This window comes from Cucurbita maxima, unplaced genomic scaffold (genome assembly GCF_002738345.1).
Source record: "Cucurbita maxima cultivar Rimu unplaced genomic scaffold, Cmax_1.0 Cma_Scf00016, whole genome shotgun sequence".
Lineage (NCBI taxonomy): Eukaryota > Viridiplantae > Streptophyta > Magnoliopsida > Cucurbitales > Cucurbitaceae > Cucurbita > Cucurbita maxima.
This window is the reverse complement of record NW_019272032.1, coordinates 2,488,947-2,510,432: the sequence shown is the minus strand read 5'-3', so window position 1 is coordinate 2,510,432 and position 21,486 is coordinate 2,488,947. Positions and strand designations below refer to the sequence as shown.

General features: G+C 36.1%; 3 protein-coding genes across 4 annotated transcripts; 1 reads left to right on the top strand and 2 right to left on the bottom strand.

The window, feature by feature from the left end:
* Window positions 1-68: 68 nt before the first annotated feature.
* Window positions 69-10,857, bottom strand: LOC111490697 (serine/threonine-protein phosphatase BSL3). The gene is made up of 21 exons (XM_023139248.1): window positions 9,934-10,857; window positions 8,667-8,727; window positions 8,506-8,584; window positions 8,327-8,406; window positions 8,155-8,249; window positions 7,938-8,037; window positions 7,203-7,272; window positions 6,158-6,259; window positions 5,991-6,072; window positions 4,838-5,017; window positions 3,701-3,965; window positions 3,364-3,601; window positions 3,083-3,253; window positions 2,259-2,497; window positions 2,071-2,155; window positions 1,881-1,979; window positions 1,599-1,798; window positions 1,383-1,458; window positions 1,022-1,157; window positions 804-943; window positions 69-705 (listed from the first exon to the last, which is right to left on the bottom strand). Exons 1-21 carry the CDS (start codon window positions 10,361-10,363, stop codon window positions 622-624), a joined length of 3,012 nt encoding a protein of 1,003 aa, XP_022995016.1. The 5' UTR covers window positions 10,364-10,857; the 3' UTR covers window positions 69-621.
* A 2,053-nt stretch (window positions 10,858-12,910) lies between these two features.
* Window positions 12,911-16,177, bottom strand: LOC111490756 (probable receptor-like protein kinase At1g49730). The gene is made up of 7 exons (XM_023139347.1): window positions 15,903-16,177; window positions 14,965-15,214; window positions 13,972-14,024; window positions 13,820-13,887; window positions 13,613-13,702; window positions 13,444-13,513; window positions 12,911-13,355 (listed from the first exon to the last, which is right to left on the bottom strand). Exons 1-7 carry the CDS (start codon window positions 15,964-15,966, stop codon window positions 13,051-13,053), a joined length of 900 nt encoding a protein of 299 aa, XP_022995115.1. The 5' UTR covers window positions 15,967-16,177; the 3' UTR covers window positions 12,911-13,050.
* Window positions 16,178-17,140: 963 nt separating this feature from the next.
* Window positions 17,141-20,341, top strand: LOC111490759. Of its 2 annotated transcripts, none has more exons than XM_023139352.1 (4): window positions 17,141-17,309; window positions 18,113-18,365; window positions 19,302-19,549; window positions 19,653-20,341. In XM_023139352.1, the coding sequence occupies exons 2-4, from the start codon at window positions 18,125-18,127 to the stop codon at window positions 20,010-20,012; spliced, it is 849 nt and encodes a 282-aa protein (XP_022995120.1). In that variant the 5' UTR covers window positions 17,141-17,309; window positions 18,113-18,124; the 3' UTR covers window positions 20,013-20,341. The 2 variants fall into 2 exon arrangements, with proteins under 2 accessions (XP_022995120.1, XP_022995121.1); XM_023139353.1 differs by lacking the exon at window positions 17,141-17,309 and adding an exon at window positions 17,359-17,505.
* Window positions 20,342-21,486: the final 1,145 nt, after the last annotated feature.

Sequence of the window (21,486 nt, the reverse complement as noted above, 5' to 3'; positions counted from 1 at the left end):
AATCTCACAATTACCCATTTATAATATAAAATATAACGATACCTTTCACCTACAACTATTTTATAATATGATTTAATACAATGTATAAATTGGGAGAAAAATAGAGTAATAATTGAGAACTAAACTTCACATCTCTTGACATGACAACTCCACAATTACATTGTACAAAGAAACAAAACAACAACCTCTATGATACAAGCAAAATCACACCCCACTACCATATCTTAAACTTAAAATCTGCCCTCTAAAAATGGGGGAAAATAATAGACACCAAAAAAAAAATTGTAATATTACCATTGGTAAAACCTATTGGAGCAAAAAACCACCTGCTTGTGATCCAATATCGAACGGTACGATGATGCACTACGTCTTGTAGCGTATCAAGCATTTTGAACACTGCCACCAGAAACCTGGTTCTCCAACCTATACAATCAATTTCATGGCTTATTGAAGGTGTGTGAATATTGGAACTCCAGCCTTTGTGTATCCATTAGAGCAACGAACACAAACTCTGGTACTCCGAGATGGGGGCGTCTGTTCTATACATTACACCAGAACAGCCATAGTGGTAGCAGCATGAGGCAAGACTTGATATAAATTAAGAGACGTGTCAGGCATGCTCTATATCCATGCAAGGGAACCCCGGTCGTTGGTTACTTGAGGGCGGCCTCGAGTTGGTGTTGGAGGTCTGTTGGCATTCAGCTCCTGATCTCACAGAATACCAATATAATGGAATCAATATTGACAATAGACAGATATAGGGGAAGAAGAAAAATCGTTATGAATGTACATATCAACAGCACCTGCATCCAAGTATCTTCTAAATGACGCTCTGGTGATGCCTCTGGGGAAGTCATTGCAGGTGGTAAAGGATGAATTAACTTCGGTACAACAACAAGATCTCGACCAAGAACTAAAATAGCTCCAGCGTTATTTGCAGTGCCTGTAAGCATGAACCGAAATAGTATCAACAAAATATCCACAGATCCAAGAAATGAGATGGGTAGAGCAAGAAGAATACCGCAGTAATTTGTAGCCGAGAAAAGTGTAATCAAATGCCCCTGAGCAAAACGTTCAAAACCGTCCATGACGCATTCATGAGCACGAACAATCAGCTGAAGATCATTATTGTTGCAAAATTCCATGACACGATCAGGCTGCAGTAACAATTCCATGAGAGCATTTTACCGTAATGATCAATTCATCCGTTGTAGTTGAAAAGAGATTCAATCAACATTTGTTAACAGAAGTCCAAACTAAAGTGAATAGATATGTAGTTAACATTAGACATTAAGAAACTACTTCAAGTGACCTTGATGTGCTAACAAGTCAAACGATGATCCAGATGAGTTTCCTCCATATTAAGAACATTTAACACTCACCCCAAAAGTGACTAAACCTGGACCTCTAGCATTTGGCCGCAGTCCTTCCACGCTGTCATTTTCTGTAGGGTCAGACCTGTAGATTGTCATATTAATACATGAAATGAGTATACTAGCGTGTCAAAAGAGTTAAACAGAACAGCATTCCAGAGATATATTAGATCACTACTCAGCTAGTCAAAAGAGTCGAAAACAACTGCATAGACAAGCACTAACCACAACAAATCCATGAGGACAATTGAACCTGCTTCCATTGTAATTGGGCGTTGAATATTCTCAATCTGCTCCACATGATTTATGGACCGACCGATACCACCATGCATACAAATTATCTTCTTTTCAATTAAAGCTGCTAGAGGAAGCCAGTTAAATAACCGGTTAATCCGATGCCATGCCCAGATTCCATCCCTCTCTCCCTGTTCAGTAAGAATGAAATTAATCGATATAAACAGTTTATATAATGGAACATTAAAGCATGCGGGAGTACGACGATAGTACCATCCGCTCAATACACTCAATCCGGAAGCCAAAAAGAGCATTGATATCTGCAGCTTCATGGTTCCCACGTATCAAATGCACATTTTGCTGATACTCAACCTGCAGTAAAAGTGTATCAAAAATCAGTCTATCAAGGCACAGTATGTGACAGGTTGGTATTTGACTAACATAAGTGACATCAATCGAGTACCTTTAAAGCAAGTAGGAGGGTAATAGTTTCAAGGCTGTGTTGACCTCTGTCAACATAATCTCCTAAGAAGAGATAATCGATATATCTGACAGTTGTTCATCAAAGATATCACAAAAATAGATTGAATAAAAGATTATTGAAGATTCAAATTTGTCTTTACAGAATATTCCAAACAATCCTTTACTTACGCAATATCCCCAGCAGTGGAAGGTGCACCATACTCATCAAAGAGGCGCATTAGGTCCCCAAATTGACCGTGTAGATCACCAAATATTTTTATAGGAGCCCTAAGCTGTAGAACGCTAGGTTCACTTGAAAATATTTTCTCAGCACTATCGCAAAGATCAGCTATTTCATTGCAGTCTAAGAAAAATTGCCGGCGGACAGGAGGTTTCCAACCACGAGGCTTTAGAAGGTGCTCTATCACCTGGAAAAAGATAAGAGGAGAAAGCAAGCTATATTAAACCAAGAAGATCATATTAAGTCAAAAATGCATAATGGAGCACTAGCAATTAACTTAAAGTATAATCTTCTTCAACTAAAGGCTAAAAGCAGCTATAGGCCTTTCTTGTAAGGAGACGAGGGGTTGAGAGAGTGAACTTTTCTCCCCTTTTCTCATTGAGATTGTGGGATACATGTTGAGTGGATTGAGTAGGATGTTGGATAAAGGAGATTTCAAGTTGTAGGAGAGGCTACTTATACAATCTACAGATGACAATTCATTATTTTGTAAAGATCATAAGTGAGCGATTGATAACCTAATTTAAAATTATGAAAATTTTCTAAACTGCATCGAGTTGAAAGATAGATATATAGAATCAAGTGGCATCGCAAGTTCACATTTAAGAGCAAAATTCACCATAAGCTCATAGCAAAGCTCTTCTGCAAGTTATAACAAATATGCTTGGAAGATATTAAATGTTTCACTGTAGCTATAATGAACACTCAACACAGAATAATTCAGTAATAATTTCAACAGGACCTAAATTATAATGATCCAATGCTTGAATACCTTCTTGGGCACGCTGTTGATGGACATCTGACGATCTAATAGTTTCCTTGCTGCAGTTGCATTCTCAGGAGTGCCATAGCTTACTCTCCGACCTTCATTTTCAAACTGATCGATTGAAAGTTGCCTGACCATGCCACCTAGTGCTCCACCAGTCTCAGCAGCAACAACCACCTAATAACACAAGTGTTAAAATATATAGCACAGCATCTTTAGCTCACTACCACTTATATATCAAAAAAGACCGTCTAGTATCCAGAGTAGTAATTGTAGTATATACTAACAGCTCTATGATGCAACCTAACTCCAGCAGGAACAATGCTATTTGATCCAGTAGAATCAGGCTTTATCAAGCTAGAAATCTGTTTCCCACTTGGAGTAGCCTCAGCCCCTCGATCCCTATCAGGAAGTTCAACTTCCCCATTGACTTGCCTTGCCTTAGCTGCAGCAAATGTAGCACTGATAGCCTCAGCTTCTGCTGCTGCTGCCTCAACCAAATATTCAACACCTTTACTCGTTTGCCTGTACAGTATTATTGTACTTCCAGTTTCAGGATTCTGAGTAGAGACATTTCGATATAAACTTGGAATTGAGAATCTCATCTAGAGAAGATTTACTAACCGCTGGCATTGGAGCATTGCATTTTCAGTACTTATATCAGTGTACATGTCACCATTTACAGGGGGAGCGACAGGATTTCCCAGCACCACTGAACCATCAGGAGCAGCTTCTGGCATCGTCTGTCTAGCTCTTTCATCGGTGAACCCATACCTGGATGGTAACTGCCCAGATGCAGCTGCTGCTGCTGCCGCTGCCTGTGAAGCTGCGCTTGTTGTTTCAGCAGCAGCAAGATCTTCAGCAACTAGAAGGTCGTCTAATAATACTCCTGTGGGATATGTGAAAAATATTACATGCCATGCATTAAGAATTTTGAGGTACAGAACCTCTGTGAAATCTCATGAACAAAATACTATATCAGTGTTCCAGCCCTTCAGACATTCAGAATCTACCGCTTCTATGAACAAATCGTTAACATGACAAATATTAAAAAGTTATAACCTTTGATAGAATAACACTCATAACAGTTTTTGCATCCAAAGCTAGAATCGCATCGGTCATCTCAGTGTCGATGGATGTGCAATAAGTGAAATCATAATGATGCATGTTACCAGATTGTCTGAGTAGCTGAGATCATGTCGCCCATTGGACTCATGCTAAACCTATTCTTGCCGCTATGATCATCATAATTACATTATAATCCACTTTTTGTGTCAGTAATAAATCCTAATGACAAAATGCACAACTGGAAAAATAATCTAGCTTAGGTTTCCATAAACATAAAAATGTGAAATATTGAAGTTCAGCTCAGGAGACTTCTACATTCCTGATAGCATGTTTTGCCTCACTGCAATACTATTTAGTTGCTTTTTATTTTAAATAGTAGTCAGCAAACTGTAAGTATTATACTTCTTTATCAGAAGAAGAAGGATGTGTAAAATTTTCATTTACTGTAACAGGCTTTGTACGTTGGGGTTTAGTGGTAACTTTGCTCCCTTTGGTAATCCAATCTTGTCTTCATTTAAAATAACGAAGTAAAGGTGTTTTTCCCCTTAGGTTGCAACACTACAATGCTACTTTCTTCACATCTTCCCTGGCTACGCCATTCATCTTTCTATGAAAACCCTATTTGTTATCAATTTGAAAAACAAAAAGAATATGCATATGCAAATGGATAAATAAAAAGCTCCTATGACTTACCACCGCGTAAACCACCATAAATGAAAATTAGGTCACCCACAGCAGCAGCTGCATGCCTGCAACGCCTAGTTAACTCTACAGAAGCATCACCACCTGCTGCGTCAGCACTATATCTCCCTGTCCTGGGAGAGGTAACAACAGATTTTATGTCACACCAAACACCTGCTGCAGTATCCAATACTGTAAACAGAATAAAATGAGAACCTTGTAAGACTTCCGAAGGCAAGAGATCCTAGGACTAAAAGACACACATAAATAATCATGTTAACATAGAGAAGGAAGCAACAACAGTATGCCATGAAGAAAGGCCTAAACAACTTCAAAAAAGAAAGAGAGAAAAAAAAAACCAATGCTAACACGATTTAAATATAATAGAAACTTATTTTTTTAAGCCAACATAAACCAAATTCTATTAAGATCTGTGGAAATGGAAGGCAAAACACAATTAAGTCAAAGCTAAACAAAAGAATGACCTAAGCAATGAAGAAACTCTCCATGGAACATCATCATTAACAGAATCAGCATCTTCTTGAACCTCCCATTGTCGGTAAAACATTTCATGGACCAAAGCTTACTTGGATACAACCACAATAGAAGAGCAAGAATTCTTGGGAGACAGACAGAAGAAACAGTAAAGTATTCAAAGATGCCCAGAGGGAGAATGTTCAATGTTTTGAAATGGTTGTTTATACTACTTCCATCTGGACTGCTAACGCACCTTCTTTGTAAATTTGCTTCAGGTTTATAAAAATAGAAGCTCTTTGAGTAATCTCTAGTACCCTTAAGGGCACCTCTTTGCTTTTTTGGATGATAAAAAGTCTTGTCATTATTCCCAAAAAAAAAAATCAGAAGCCTCCGACAATCAATTTGTAATAACTTAGGTAAATTAGATATAAAAAACGAACAAAGACAACAGCAGTAACTATGCAGCTCATTTTTAATCAAGTCCAAATTTGAAGTGACGATAACACAACCACTCATGATGCTTTAGCTTCTCAACTAGAGCCCAATGTCAAGTAGTCTTCCCAACCTAGGTAGATTAATAAAGGCTTAAAGGCTGCTATTCATGCTAACATATCTTGCAATGGTAACAACAACCTCATAGTATACTCGCGGAAAGGGAAAGATACCTTACTTAATACTACTGATTTACCTGCCACACTTGATGAGTCTTCTACCATGCGCCCACCACCAAGGGCCCCTCCAGAAACATGGAGTCGTGCATTGACAAATACCTAAATAAGAGGAAGAGCAGAAAGTGAATTGAAATAGAGAGAGAGAGAGAGAGCAAGATGGAAAATTAAAGATGATTGAACGCACAGCAGCATGCTGATATCTAGGAGATGGCGAGACACCAGGAGCAATTGCCCATTCCCAACGACCATCTCTGTGTTTAGCAAGTCCATACGCACTTGCCAATGGCTGCAGGAACGGAGACCAGAAGTAAGAAGAAAGTTAACCACATTCAATACAAGTTCAAAATATTTTAAGAATAAAATAGCTTTAGCTAAGGCAAAGACTTCTTTCCCCTTCTTTCTTTAGAGAATCAAATAAACAAATGTCTCATACAAATTCCTTGCAGTGATATGAGTCTTCCAAGTCGCATAAAATAAATCGAGGCATTCTATGTCAAAGAAAATGCAACTCTGAGGTTGTACTGGTGAAATATTTTATCCATTTCTTATAGCATCTAGCTTGCAAGTCAAACCTCTTTCTATTATAACCATGAATATTTGTGTCAACTTGTGCATACCTCAACTAATTTTATAAACAACATAAATGTAAATCATAGATATTAATAAATAAAATAATTTGATAAGAGATTACTAATAAATATTTTTGGTAAGAAAGGAAAACCTTTTATGATTTTAGGATCTTGTGATTTATGCATATTGATTAACTACATTAGGATTCACATCATAATATCTTGGCAACTTTAGTAAATACTTATCTTTAATGTATTTTTACCAGAGTTCCGAGTAATTTGGGATTTTCTATCTATTGATAGGTGCTAATGCTCTTATCTATTTTACCCACTGACTATGTTCTCTTCTGTTCCATCTATTTTTAGGTTTATCTTCTCTTGACGCATTGTATAGCAGGAGTTACTACCTAAACAAACCATGATATCAACTAATAATATTAATTTCAACCACTCACCCACAAGGAAAAGTTACTGCAAATTCAACCACATGAATCAATATTCAACTTAAATCTACAACTCCGTTACCACAGAAGAAGAATAGCATGGTAACAAGTGCTAAGGATCTACTCAAGACAGGACCAAATGAATAACAGGATATCCCACGTTGAACCATTTAACAAAGTCAAGTGCCACGCAACAAAGATTTTTTTTTTCACTCACCACACTATTAGCATCTCTCCCTCCACATAGCAGAAGAAGACCATCAGATCGTGCACTAGCAGTTGCATACCTAGTGATATTGGAAGTGTCAAATGAGGGCCAAAACTAATAATGTTCCAAAACAGCCGAACTACAGTTCAGCAAGGAAATAACATGATCCAGAGAAGAAAATGATGCATCTTGTGAGATTTAATCAATTTTTTAAAAAAAATTAAGATTATTGACGAATTTAATAATATGAATGAACTTGGACTCAGAAAATGTGTAGGCATAAAAAGTGCAACTCCATAAATATAAGCAGGTCAAATAGAATACATGTACATGTAAGAACATGAGTTAGAATTATAACGAACAATACCAAAAGTCAAAAATAACAAGCATGATGAATTTCATGGTGTATTGCAATTACAAACAAATAAAGTCCACACACTCTCTGTCGATATAAAGACAATTGCTTCAGAACAAAAAAAATAATAATAATGAGGAAATACACAGCCAAAGCATGATCATGGAAAACTTGGAAATATCAACTATCATCAAAGAGCCTTCATGCTTCCTAGCAAGAGGATATAAAATCGGATAATGATATATCAGAACATCATATACAATTACAAACACACATCACACTCCAATAAAAGGTTATCACGCGTGATACGATAAAGAAGTAGAAATGTTGGTAAAAGCACACAATGAAAGAAGACAGACCACAACAAAGCCAAGAGGAAGGGGATTTACATGCACGGAGGTGGACCCTCTCCTTCTGGTTCCAACTTGCGCCATTCATAAGGTTTAGCAGCAGTGTCCAGTGCCCACACATCAGCCAAAGGCCGCTTTCCTAAAACACAGACCAATGTGTCATTGAAAATTAAAATAGTAATATATATATTCAGAAAAATCAACAATTGGTTGTGTTACATGAATATACAAAAAATTACAAAGAAGTACGATTTACCATCATTACCACCAATTGCCATTAGGTACCTCTGCCCCACTAGAGCCATTACATGTCCATAGCGTGGTCCTGGACCAGGGCCTTGCACAACTACTCTATAGGAAAATAGTCATACAAGGCATGTCATATAAAAATATCTAAAATTGAATAAAGCACATCATCAAAGTCTAACCTATGCCATCGTGGGCGCTGCTGTGTAAGGTCAAGAACATGAAGATCCTCAGCAGACAAACCAGCTGGTCCAATTCCACCCTGCATCATAACAAAGTTGAGAAATACATAATGAAGAACTAACAGAACCATGACCGGGTAAATTATGCAAACTTAAATCAGAAACTTCATAATGCTAACCTGAATGACTACCATAGTTCCCACAGCAGTAGCCACATGTGCAGCCCTTGGCGTAGGTGGTTCTCCAAGTGGAGTAATTCTACAAGATATTCGACAAGGAAAGTTTTGTTAAATGAAGATAAGGGAGATGGAAGGATCGAAAGGATGAAGTCTGGACTTACCTGGACCATTTATTAGTTAAAACATCGTAACAATGCACATCAGCGGTGGCTCCTGCAAGCCCTGCAACACAGGAAATACAAAATAAGCATAGTTCACAGCGTTAAACATAAGCAAATTTCTGGTTCAAAACCCATGTGCAGAGTTGTTATACATCTGACCCCATGAGGTCCAACTGGAGCTTACAGAACTGAAGTGGAATTAAAGCTGCCTGCTCTGCTAACATAATTTATTAACCAAAAAACAGTTTGAATATCTTGAGCTGTACCTAGTCAAACATTGAATTCTTTGGCAAGCAGATAGCATACTTGCGAGACAAATTAGTTTCACTAGATTAAAGTATTTATCAGAGATATAGACAACAGAATATTGGCCATAAGTGAAAAGAAACAACCTAAGTGCAACATGAACTAGTGTGTGTTAAAGAAAAGTCACAAAATGGCAGCATTGATCAATTTACCAAAATAACGTGAGGCAGCATTAGGTATTATCCACTCTATTTGATACCCTAAACCCAGGGAAATTACATGGTACGCCCAGCATTAAAAAGTGACAAGCTTTGCCTCTTATGTAAACTACAAACTTGCTGAAACATATCAGTTGCACAACCAAGTCCAATAAGATCCAAAAGAACCACCGAAGCATCACTAACTTACATGGAAACTTATATCCTTAATTATATCCATCCTTCTGAACAAGAAACTTAGCACACTAAACCAACAGGAATTAAAATTCAACAATTACTTGGACAATAACTTCCCCATTGGGTCACAATTTTTTTTTTTTTTTCTTTTTTGTATTTTGAATAATCACAAAGAAATTTTACAAAAGATTAAATTACAGGAAGAATGGATCAGAAATTCAAACATAACCAGCAACCTCACGCCCTTAATAAAACAGAAGGGTTTAACTTCCCGATTAGATATGTTTGAAATGGGAATTAGATTGCAAATTGCCCATATGCCAATGCAGATTTGAATTTCAAGAAACCACATCATTTAAATTCCAGAAGAATGCAACTCCAGTACAGGTGTGCTTCAAACGATAGACTCCTTGCGATACACCAATACACTAAATCTGGTTGGGGGAATGGTGAAACTAGGGTTTTAACAGAACAATCAACAAAGCAACAACCCCCACCAACGCTACCAGTAGCTAGGAGAAATTTGAGCTTAAAAAACTCAGTGATATGACACATACCGTCAAAAACCACTTTCCGAACATAACTTCAACAATTGAAGAGTATAATTAAGAGGAAAGAAAACGTACGGATTCCCGCACTTCCAGCTGATGATGGAGTTCCTGAGGCAGCAGAGTTGCCCTCGAGCGCAGTGGCACCACCAAACAATATTAACCTCGGTCCAACGTATCCCGGAGTTCCCTCCTCGCCAACAGACCCCACAGCCGTCAAGGTGTGGCCGCACCGGGGCCCCGGCCCGTCTTCCTTCTTTTCAATTATCGCATTCACAACTGAGTACATAGGCGCAAGCCTTGGCCCTACAACCGTGCTCTGCTGTATCTGCACGGCGGTCTGTTGCTGCTGAAGCGATGACATAGACTGCGGCGGAGTTCCACTGCAAGCTTGAGGTTGCTCCCTAAGCTGATCCCTATCCACTCCAGCAGCAGCAGAAACAGTGGTGTGATTCTGCACCGCCGGATCGTGATCGGCCTCCGGTACCATCGACGAATCAACGTCCATTTATTCAGCTCTTCAATTGAAAGTTGAAACCAAAAACTTCAAGATGGGAGTTAAATTTCCGACGAATTACACTTCCAAACAGGCATTTCAATTCGCTACAGAAGTCCAATACCAGACTTTCAAAAGTAGTCCGCAACACAACAATACCCAAAACCCTAGCAGAGATTCTCGATTCCTCGATTCTAAAAATAACTATTAAGAAATTCCAAACAAAAAATTCAGCATAGAAAGAAAAACTTCATTTAGCCAAACAAAAAACAACAACTTTTAGCCTTCTTTCCCTCAAAAAAGAAAAGAAAAGTATGAGCAGTTCGAGACAATCTTCAAAGCTCCCTTAACAATCAAACAAAGCTCGAGGAGGAAAAAAACAAACCAGAAATAAAACTCCGCCTTCTCTCTCTCTACAAAAATATCCAATCTCTCTCTAAAAATGTAAAGCGATTTACGCGAAATGATATCTGAACGTTTATCTGTCTCTCTCCGACGAGCTTTTTTTTTTTTCCCCTCTTTTGTTTCAGTCTTTGAAGTTTGACGGCCGGTTCAGCGTGTACGGATAATGCACGCTGGACCGTTAGATCTAAGTTCTGGCGGCGCATTATAGAACATTGACACCGGGTTTACCGGCATTACCGGGAATATAGGTTTACCTATAAACGGTGATTCCCGGTTTTTTTTTTTCCTCTAAAAGTTGAAGGAAACGCGCGATTGCGCGTGGATTGTGCCGTCCGGAATCCGAGCCGGCGGTTCGGTTGATGGGTAGGGATAGCTTCACCAATGAATAATAATAATAATAATTCAATCATTAGTTCCGTACTAATACTATTTTTATTATTATTATTTCCAAATTTTTAGCTCTCTTAAAATATATTGTAAAGTTTAAATATTATTAATTTATTTTAGTATTTGAAATTTTAATTCTAATTAATTGATCAATAAATGTAGATTATGAGTTAATTTTTCAAATGGGTTTATATAATTATTAAATAATTAACAAAACTTGTAGTTAGTATAATTATTATAACTTATTTTATTTAAAAACTTGCTATTAAAAAAGTTTTTAAAAAACAAATAAAATTTGGCGCGTGATGTCATGGATTGGAACGTGAGAGTGACCCTTGTTTGTCTAACACGTGAGGTTAGAGCTGGCTTTTACAAGATATTATATATTTATATGTTGTTTTTATATATAAATATTTATTTATTTTTTAAATATTATGATATTTAAAAATTAAGTGTACTATTTTCTTTTTTTTCATCGAGGCAGTTTGAAAATTAGTGATTGGTTGAAGAAGGGACCATTTTCCTTTTAATGAGGAAATTAATTAAAATTCCAAAAGTAAATTAAAAATAAATTAAAAATTATTCAATATTAAACTACAGCTACTCTTGGAGATTCTTTTAAAAAAAGCTAGGAGACCTATATATATATAATTTCTTGATCCACTTTTTGTCTGGGCCAAATTACATATATAGCCCTTCCTGCCACATTTTTCTTTTATTTCATAAGGAAGTGCATTTATTTATGCCACAAATATTTAAAGCATTAATACGATTAAATTTATCCTAACAATGTGAACGTTGATATTATTAATATTGACTTTCACGTATTAAAATTTCTACAAATATAAGTCTACAAGGTGAGACGGGATGAAGAAATGTTCCTCGTCTCTATCGTTACCTTTTATTTCAATTTTCATTTCCATGATCATTGCGAGAATTACCCATATAAAATATCCTAATATTTTAGAAGAAAAAAGTGGGAGACAAAAATAAAATAAATAAATAAATAAATAAAGGCCGGCGGACAGATAAATTGCCATAATTATTACCAAAATGTGATCCTTAAAAAGTGTTATGGGGTCCATGCATGCCACCCATCTGTCCCCATATCATTCAATTTTTTGTTTTTTTTTTTTTTTTCTTAAAATTTGCATTTTGAAAAATAATTTCTATTGTTTTTTTAGTTTTAAAAATGGTATATATTTAATTTATTATGAGAGCTTATGTACGGTGTACTTTAATCACAGTATATTAACATCTTAAAAAATTGTAGAATTTATACTTATATTATAACTATCATTAATTGTCTATGGTATTTATTTCAAAATTAAAGGTAGGAGTGTGTCAATGTTGGGAATGAATTGAATACATGTGACTTAGGAAAACTATAACATAAAGCAATATGCTTCATATAGTAGCTTTATTAAATGCAATTGTCAATATATAATGAAAAGTATGATAGAAGTGTGACAATTTATGATTTGAATATTTCCATTCTTGAAAAGGTAGGCAGAGCAAATTATTTAATGAAAATAATAAGCTTGATGACAAATGTAACAATGTAGTATTTAATATTGTCATAAGAGTGAGAATCTTGCCATTTATTTTGGAAAATAGCACGAGAATCAATGTGTTTATTTTTTGGTGCTTTATGGGTTGAACTGTCAGTTTTTTATATTAATTTAAATATAGTTAATAATAATTAAAAATTATATCTTCAATCAAATATATATTAAATACATCTTAATATGCAATGGGTCGTATTTTAATGAGCAAGCTTATCTTATATGAACTTTATAAATAAACAAAAATAACAGATTTTTTCCTAATAAAATTAATCAATTTACGTGGATATAAAAATAAGTATTGAACGAAACAGAAGAAAGAAGAAGAAGAAGAAGAAAATACTAGCAGCTAGGCGCATATACTTTACTCTGTAGATACCGGAAAATTTGGGGAATGGAGAATCTTGGCTTTTCTCTGGACTTTATGCACAACTTCGCTACTGATAGAAGGTTTCTTGCATCTTTGTAGTCAAAACTATTTCCGAGATCGGGGTCGATCATCTTGTTCATCGACATAGCAAAGTTCGTCCCTTCGATCCAGTTGATAAGGTCGGTGCTCGTTCCATCTGATGATTGTCCGGTAACGAGTTCCAGGATTAGAGCTCCAAGCTGGTAGATAAGGTTTCCACATTTCTGATCCTTAAAATCTGCAGTGATGGAAAGAGAAGGAACGGTTAAAATCTTGAGAGAATGACAATGCCAATCTTGAGCAGTTCTTGTATTGGCTAAACTAACCATCTGAATTTGATGCATCCGGACAGTCACTAATGTTTGCGGGGGTGCAGTGAAAGCCAATATCAGATATCTGAGCAAGTAAAAGGCAGAAAAACATTTTATGCTTCAAGTTCTACTTCGATTTTACTGAAAATTGAGCGAAGGAAACTCGAAAAGATAATTTTGGTACCTTTGCAGTGAAATTTTCGTCTAAAATGATAGTGCTTGAACTGATGGATACGTGACACATTGGGGGATTGGTGAAAAGAAGCAAGTATTCCTGCATCGAAGATAATTTAACTGTCTTTTTATAAATGTTTTGAGTGTGCGTATACAAGAGGTTCTGATGAGCTTGTGATATATCAAGTGACAATGTTGTTAAAGTTAGAGAACTCACCAGTGCAGCAGCTACACCTGCGGCTATTTGTAGCCTCAGCCTCCAACTCAAGGGAGTCCTGAGAGGATCTGTCACAGAAGACCATCGTGATTCAATCACATAAGACAACGTGCACAAAGAATGCATTCAATCAACTCAGTTCTCGATGATACCATTAAGATGATCCCTCAAGCTTCCATGTCCAATCTCGTCAAACACGAGCAATCTGCATAGAATCAAAAGGGAAAAATGGAAATTTTGAAATGTCAAACGACAGGTATGAATTGTATTATATAATAGACGCACATGATAACTGAGACAGAACAAGTCCATATAAAAAATGCTTAAAGATTGCTTCCTGTATGTAGTAATGTTTTGATCAGACTAACTTTATTTGAGCCTTTGAGAAATTCTTAAGTGGGGTCTCTTCTTCTTGATGATCGGACTTTGCACTTGTTCTACTCCATACAACCTATCTTATGGCTCGAATTCTTTCACTTGATCAAAATATCCCAACATTTATTCAAATTATCCAACCTTCAGAATGATAGATTTATGTCATTGAGGCTTATTCTACTATATTGCATCCGGGTATGCATAAAGTAATAATGTCAGGTACGGGTAAATAATCATGTAACAAAGTGTCAAGATTATTGGCATCTGACACACTTTACGCTGCATTGGGAATAGCAATACTATAATCGACACTTCTGCTCAAACTCTACAGACTTCTAGGGAAATGTAAGGTGACAGTCCATATACTCGGATGGTTGCATGGGCATTGGAGCCCCGATGTGACTGGCCAAAGTCAGTGTAAAGGTGGCCATATTTATGAACAATGCGATGCTAAAGAGAGCACTATCCACTACTGCACGCTGCATTTGTTTTATTCAGTGTTATGTTCCTCAAACCATCCATGTCAGGGACAAGTCTCTGACAAACACAGTTTGAAGCCAAGACTGTCCTCATTCAATTGAGGCAGTCAAGGCAACATCACCATATAATGCAAGAGGAGGGCGAGTGGAGGTTTCTCTAAATGGCCTAATGTGCATTATTTTTATATTACAGGATTCAAAACACAAATGTTTCTTCCAAAACTAGTTTAATAATACCAGTAACTTCTACAATTATGGGTAAAATTACGATTATATCAAGAGTCATCAAACCTTTTATGGCCTGTGGAGAAGCCTCTCAATGTAAGAAGATGGCGGTGGTGCAAGCGTCCAAGGAGCTGCACTTCTGTGATGAAGCCATTGTCACTCAAAGATCTCAATTCTTTTACCAATGCTACTCTGCCATCTTGAAATTTAGCATTATAAGCAGAACTCCGAGAATTGCTGTAGACAACTCTGTTGAACCCACTGGTTGCCCTCTTTATTTCCTTGTACCGAAAACGCCTCACATTTAATATTGGCACTGAAATGGAAAGCCAAAGAGAGTTATATTAGGTACTTGTTTTCACATAGAAAAATAAGAGATCTTCACTGCAGAAAAACAGATGATAATGATATGATGATGATCTAAGGCAGAAGGATTTTAGAGGGCCGAAAAATGCAGAAAGGGACAAACATATCATCACAAAAAACATAAAGAAAAACGCCCACTGTAGAATGCTTCTATGTGTATGATTGGATATGTAATATGACTCGAATCAACTAAGAGCAGCTGTCAACGCGTTTAGCCAACTCCAATTGGACTAACATTAGAAAACGAGGTAAGGAAAATACCGTGCACAATTACTCGAGATTTAAAACCATCTGAACGATGAATTCCTCAAGTGAAATGCGTTATCCGATAATTCATACGGTTATTGTTGCATAAATTTTAGGCTAAGCAAAAATCCTTTAGTAATTTTGCTCAGAAAAATATCATAAGAAAATGCAGTCAACGTTCAGTACCACATCACGTCAAATTTCCAAATTACATTACAGTACAGAGCCAAGCTACAGACAGGCCTCGTAATTCAACCACAAACATCAGAGTTAAAAAGCCTCACAGAATACAATTGATCAAATATAAAATTCGCTTACAAATCACCAACTCGTTAAAAATCGAAGATAACAAACACAGAAAAAGCAGGAATCGAAGCGGAAAAGTGTGGTACCAGAACGAGATCGGTGAAGCCAAGCGAGGAGGCGATGCCTGAACCTGAGAATTGAGCGATCCATAGCAAGCAAAATTGAAGATCCTGGCGTATAAAACTCAATGATGAGACTTCTCCAGCATAATGAAGATTGTTTCCTTCCATTTTGTCGGGTGTTTCTCTTATATACGTCTGCCCAAATTGCTCGCTTTATCGCCTGACCTGGGAATTAACAGAAAAGGGAAGATAGAGAAATAGAAAAACCTCATTGTGTTGTAAGTTGAATTTACAGCTCCTTCGCAAAAGTTTACATGAACTGTATTTTTTTGGTTATTTCAATTATTATTTAAATTAAATTGGAATAAATGTTTCTGGTCTTTTATTAAAAAAAAAAAAAAAAAAAACTCTATACAAAAATTATTCTCCATAATTAGTTGTAAAATTTATTGATTTGCGAGGTTTATGGAGTACGATAAACAAACAAGGTCGAATTGTTACTCGCTCAACTATTTCTCAAATGGATATCGACTAACTGTATTGAGACTCGAGTCATGTGAGAATGACTCGAGTAGATAACGAACCCTTCTGCTCAATCCCACACGAGGATCCACCGATGGTCAATAAGATCATTATACTTAGGTCTTTACCACGATCGATCAAGATCCATCTAAGAAATAGGGTTGACCCGATCAAAGAGTTCCAACTTGTTAGGGTTGATCCCCAAAAGCAATACCATCCTCCAGTGGTCGGGAAGACATTAACTCAAGCTTCGATCATGATCAATCAAGATGCATTTGAGAACCAATTCAAATGAGTAATGGGCAAAACTCGTTGGGGTCAACTCACGTGCGTTTCGCTAAATGCAGTATAATTGGTCCAACAGGGTTAGTCGATGGTCGAGAAGAAAATGACTTGAGTCTTGGGCACAATCAATTTGAGAAATAGCTTGATCGAGTAACGACCAAACTTTATTGAAAATGACTCAATGATGACATCATGACCAAGTTCTTTAAAACAAAAATGATTTTGAAATGAAGTTTGTTTGTAATGAAATAATCAATCACGACCAGAAAATAAAATTTTAAAATAAAAAAATAGAAATTAAAAAGTAATTTCAACAAATATGATTATTTTAATTAATTAACTAAGACCATAAATTTGATAAAACTATTTATTTTTTAAAATTAGTGACTCAATTATAAAATTAGAGAGTAAATAAACATAATTTTGAAGTGGCGGGATCTCCAACAAATCAAGGGCTGCGAGGGTTTTGTATTAGCGGGTCATTATTACGGGCGCGCTCCGGATCTGACATGACCCGAATTGGATTGTTCTCATCTGGCACCTCCACTTCGCTGAGACGACGCTGCGGGCTCCGATTTCAGCATTGAGAAGATAGGCTGACCATTGTAGAAAAAATCATATTAGGTACAACGACGTTCTGTTCTTGAAATTTTTATGCGTTCGATCGAAATTCTGCCATGTCTGCAATAATTGCCACTATATCTTTTCGTTCTACATGCGTTGCCATCGGTCTAGAGTAATGATTAGGGTTCATAATTGCGCATCTGCTGCTTCTTGGTCAATGAATTCGTGTTTCTTGTAGTTATTTTTATCTGTCGAGGTATTGAAAATGGTGTTATTGCAAGTGTTCGTGTGTATATTCATCGGAAAGTGAGCTAGCTATGAAGTATTTGAATACGACGTCATGGCCACTTCAGTTTAAAAAATGCCTTAAATATTGGGCTATTAGTTACTTTGATTCGGTTTAAATGATCTGAGTTTGAGGATTATGTTCCCGAAGTATTTAGGTTGCGTGGGAGCTTGGAAAGGAATAATGTTGTATCCTAATATCGGGGAGTTAATTCGTTGAAGATGCTTGAAGACAGAATGACCTAAATATGTGTTTATGCCTGTTCACTGTCTGGAACTCTCTATTTTCACTTATAGTCAGCTAGAATTAGTCATTTTGCTACCAAATTATGGAGGAAAAAAAGGCATTTTTCTTGATATTTTACAGAACTTTCTCAAACCTTTCTACTTTCTTCATTTTGATCACCCCCACGATACATTCAGTTGCTATAATTCATTCAGCTCCAGCATTTTTGTGTTGTTCGTTTGAGGGAGGGGTCGGTTTGGAATTGGGGATGGTTGGTTTTCAATTTTTTATTGATTGATTGATAGATCTCCTTGAAAATGTGACTTGAACTGAATTTTTTGTTGTTTTACAGGTGTTCGTAACAATGAGGCAGCAGGGGCAATATTCTGATTCAGGACTAAACTCATATTCTGGTTCTCAAATGCATCATGTTCCTAGTCAAAGGGTGGAACAAAGCCACCCTGATCCTTTTGAAGGACGGTTGGAAGCCTTCACTCCCGAAAGAGAGAATTCATTTGTAGCTTCAAAAAATGAGGACCAATGGAGATGGGAAAGAGATGAGTCGAAGATGCCAAACTCTATGGCCTCTCACATGTTCAATGAAGGCAAGCATTAATAGTGTGTGTATTGTTACTCCTGTCACTAATAGTTGCTTGCACTTGTTTTCTTCAGAAGTCGTTTTTTGCACTTATACATTACAATATCCTTCTTCAAGAGAATGGAAAACAAACAATCCTACGTGCTTGTTTATTGAAATCAATTTCAACATTCTCTGATTCCCACCTGTGCTTGTTATTCTATGTTGAGTTTTTTCCTTGGGAAAATGCAAAGTGAATTTAACAACATGGCTAGCTACCTTATGGCTTATATACTTATAAAGTTTACTTTTAAATGATATAAGTCTTGGATATAAGATGAATCATCAGATTGTTATTGAATAAGAAATGTAACTACTAATGTTTTTAGATTCATCATTCCCTTCTCAAAAACTATCAAGAATTGTTTTTCATTTTCAAACCCGTGCATTGAATGCTTTTAATGTTTGTCAGCTATACTTGGAGAGCATATGAATTTGAACTGTTGTTTCATTTCCTCCACTTTTTCCAATGTTAGCTTGGAAGGAAAATCTTAGACTCCAAGTATGGGGCTTATCCAAAAAATACATTTATAGCTGAGGTCAGATGATAGTATGTAGATAATTCAATTAGCCAGGGTTCCATACATGTGGTTAACAAGAATAAAATGATTCATTGATGCCAAAATCAATGTACCTACCTTTCATAATGGTTAAGTGATGTGATATTCCTCATGGTATCAGGCTGTTAACTGTTTATTGGTAGAGATGATTTTTGGGCATTGTTTATCCTAAATTCTTTACTACCTTACCCCCACTTAGATATTTTCCTTTTCATTGCTAAATTCGTCATTATATCATTTAGATGTTTATTCAATTCTCCATGGCATGGGAAGGATTTCCGCCTTTTCTTGTCAAACAAAGTTTTTGGAATTCCTGTAATGAGAAATATGTTTGTTTATCATAGGTCAAGGGGGTGATGCAACGAGATCATACTTTCAAGGTCAGAGACCTAACTCAAAATTGGTTCTTGAGAAAGGAAGCAATAGCGACCCCAGATCTCAATCCCATGGAAAAAACATGGAAAATAGGTTTGGGGATGGTCTGTTGCCACAGAATTTTGACGGTCTTGAGCAGAAATTTATCGATGACATAATCAAATTGGCCAAGGAACAAAATGATGCAGAGGATGAGGAAAATGCTCGACATAGAGAGGTATATTTGTATATTCCCATTTCACTTTCGTTATTATGAGCTGCATTCTTGTTTTTTCTTATCGTCTTTACCAAACATACTTCATTTTGATGCACATCTTCAGAGAATTATGGCAATCAATGCTCAGTATGAGGAACAATTGGCAGCACTTCGAGCTCGGCATGCTGGTCGTCGGGACGAGTTGCTTCAAAGGGAATCAAGTGCACGACAACATCAGTACCAGAAAGGAATAATGGATCATTACATGAATGGGGGCATTGGCCCTGGTGATCCTCGTGGCAATAGTGGAGTTACAAACTTACCTGCGCCTGGACAAGCACATCAAAATTATGAATCTGAACATTTCGATTCCTTCAGAGAACGAGCTCGGTTTCTTGGTAATTCTGGATGGGATCCTAATTTGGACGCTAGAGGGGCATATCCTGGGGGACGAGTTTATGACACTGGCTCACGGTACTACTAAACAAAGTTGCATACATAAGATATGCTTGCTGCTTTATTATCCTCCGTGTGGAATAGGCTCCATAACTAGTGATAGTGCTGTAATTTCACTATAGTTCTGCATTTTTACATTTGTCCGATTAGGCTTCCTTATCTAACATATTAGTTCTGTATTTTTATCCTAAAGTTCTGCATTTTTATGTTGCATGTTTTTTCTCTCTATAAAAGCTCATTATCTATGACATCTCTGGATCTCCATTTTTGTCGACCGGAACAAATCAATATTCAAATTGTAGCTTCCTCGAGCTTTGAAGTTGGAAATAGTAGCTTCCCATGATCTGATTGATGAGCCTTTATTGGGGTTACGTTTATATATATATATATATATATATATATTATTTTATGTGAATGTGCATGATTTTCTCTCCTCACCTGGTATATTCTCTATTCAGTTGTTAGTTAGAAAATCTCTCTCTCTTAGTTCAGCTGTTAGCTAGAAAGTTTCTCTCTTTTGATTGGTGTACGCCATGAACACAAACTTTAATACATTGTTCATTCAAATTCTAGTTTACCTGAGATTCATAGTATTTTATAGTTTGTTTCCGTGTTAGTTTCCAATTCTTAGTCATTGTGATTCATGGATAATTTGAATGTTTATATTGATTTGAAACTCTTTTTTTTCCGGTTTCAAACAAATCTCAATGATTTCTGTTTTTATATTCTATATCATGTTAGATTTAATTTCTATGTTAACTCGAGAGTACAATTTCACCTATATTTAGATCTACTAGTTTAATATGAAGTTGCATTCTAATCCACATTAAAGACTATAGACTATTTTCACTGTCTTTAAGTGATAAAAATTTACCTAGCAAAACACGAGCAAAATTCCGAACAACTACTAAGATTTGTATTTTGTTTTCAATGTATAATGGTTGGTTTTGGTTGTGAACATTCTTTGGTGGTTAGGGTTACTTTAGGTTAGGTTCCAATGGGAGCATCACGTGGCGCGTGGGTGCATTTCCGTTGCATCCAGATCTCGACCAACCATACGGTGCTCGCCCTTTTCTGTCTCTCTTCTTTTCCGTTATTATTGGGTCCCTCTCTCAAATTGCCTGCACATTATTTACCTCATACAGATTTTACACCTTAAAAACAAATAAATCAATTATACCTTATTTATTGAGTTATATCTAAATTAATAAATTTTATTACGTCATAATATTAGATTTAATACATATATAGTTTAATCTAAAAAAAGAGTTAAAAATTTTAAAAACACAGTAAAAGTTGAATTTTTAAGCACTAAAAAATTTTAAATTTCTCATTTTTTTTTTTCATTTTTGGTATTTATTTTCTTAATGGTAAAAAATTAATTGAAGTTCAAATTAGAAAGATTTTATTTATTTTAATATTGTAATTAAAGATTTATATATAAAAATAAAAATAAAAATAAAAATAAAAATAAAAATAAAAATATAAAGCTCATAATTTGG

What these genes read in the sequence shown, in the direction of transcription:
- LOC111490697 (XM_023139248.1), bottom strand. Translation starts at nt 10,363, where the DNA reads ATGGACGTTGATTCGTCGATGGTACCGGAGGCCGATCACGATCCGGCG. An exon ending in GCAATGCTCCAATGCCAGCG is followed by an intron (nt 3,602 to 3,700) that starts GTTAGTAAATCT and finishes AATACTGTACAG; the next exon opens with GCAAACGAGTAAAGGTGTTG. An exon ending in TTGAGTGTATTGAGCGGATG is followed by an intron (nt 1,799 to 1,880) that starts GTACTATCGTCG and finishes CTTACTGAACAG; the next exon opens with GGAGAGAGGGATGGAATCTG.
- LOC111490756 (XM_023139347.1), bottom strand. Translation starts at nt 15,966, where the DNA reads ATGGATCGCTCAATTCTCAGGTTCAGGCATCGCCTCCTCGCTTGGCTT. An exon ending in CAGGTGTAGCTGCTGCACTG is followed by an intron (nt 13,703 to 13,819) that starts GTGAGTTCTCTA and finishes TCTTCGATGCAG; the next exon opens with GAATACTTGCTTCTTTTCAC. An exon ending in ACGAAAATTTCACTGCAAAG is followed by an intron (nt 13,514 to 13,612) that starts GTACCAAAATTA and finishes TTACTTGCTCAG; the next exon opens with ATATCTGATATTGGCTTTCA.
- LOC111490759 (XM_023139352.1), top strand. Translation starts at nt 18,125, where the DNA reads ATGAGGCAGCAGGGGCAATATTCTGATTCAGGACTAAACTCATATTCT. An exon ending in CTCTCACATGTTCAATGAAG is followed by an intron (nt 18,366 to 19,301) that starts GCAAGCATTAAT and finishes TGTTTATCATAG; the next exon opens with GTCAAGGGGGTGATGCAACG. An exon ending in AAAATGCTCGACATAGAGAG is followed by an intron (nt 19,550 to 19,652) that starts GTATATTTGTAT and finishes GCACATCTTCAG; the next exon opens with AGAATTATGGCAATCAATGC.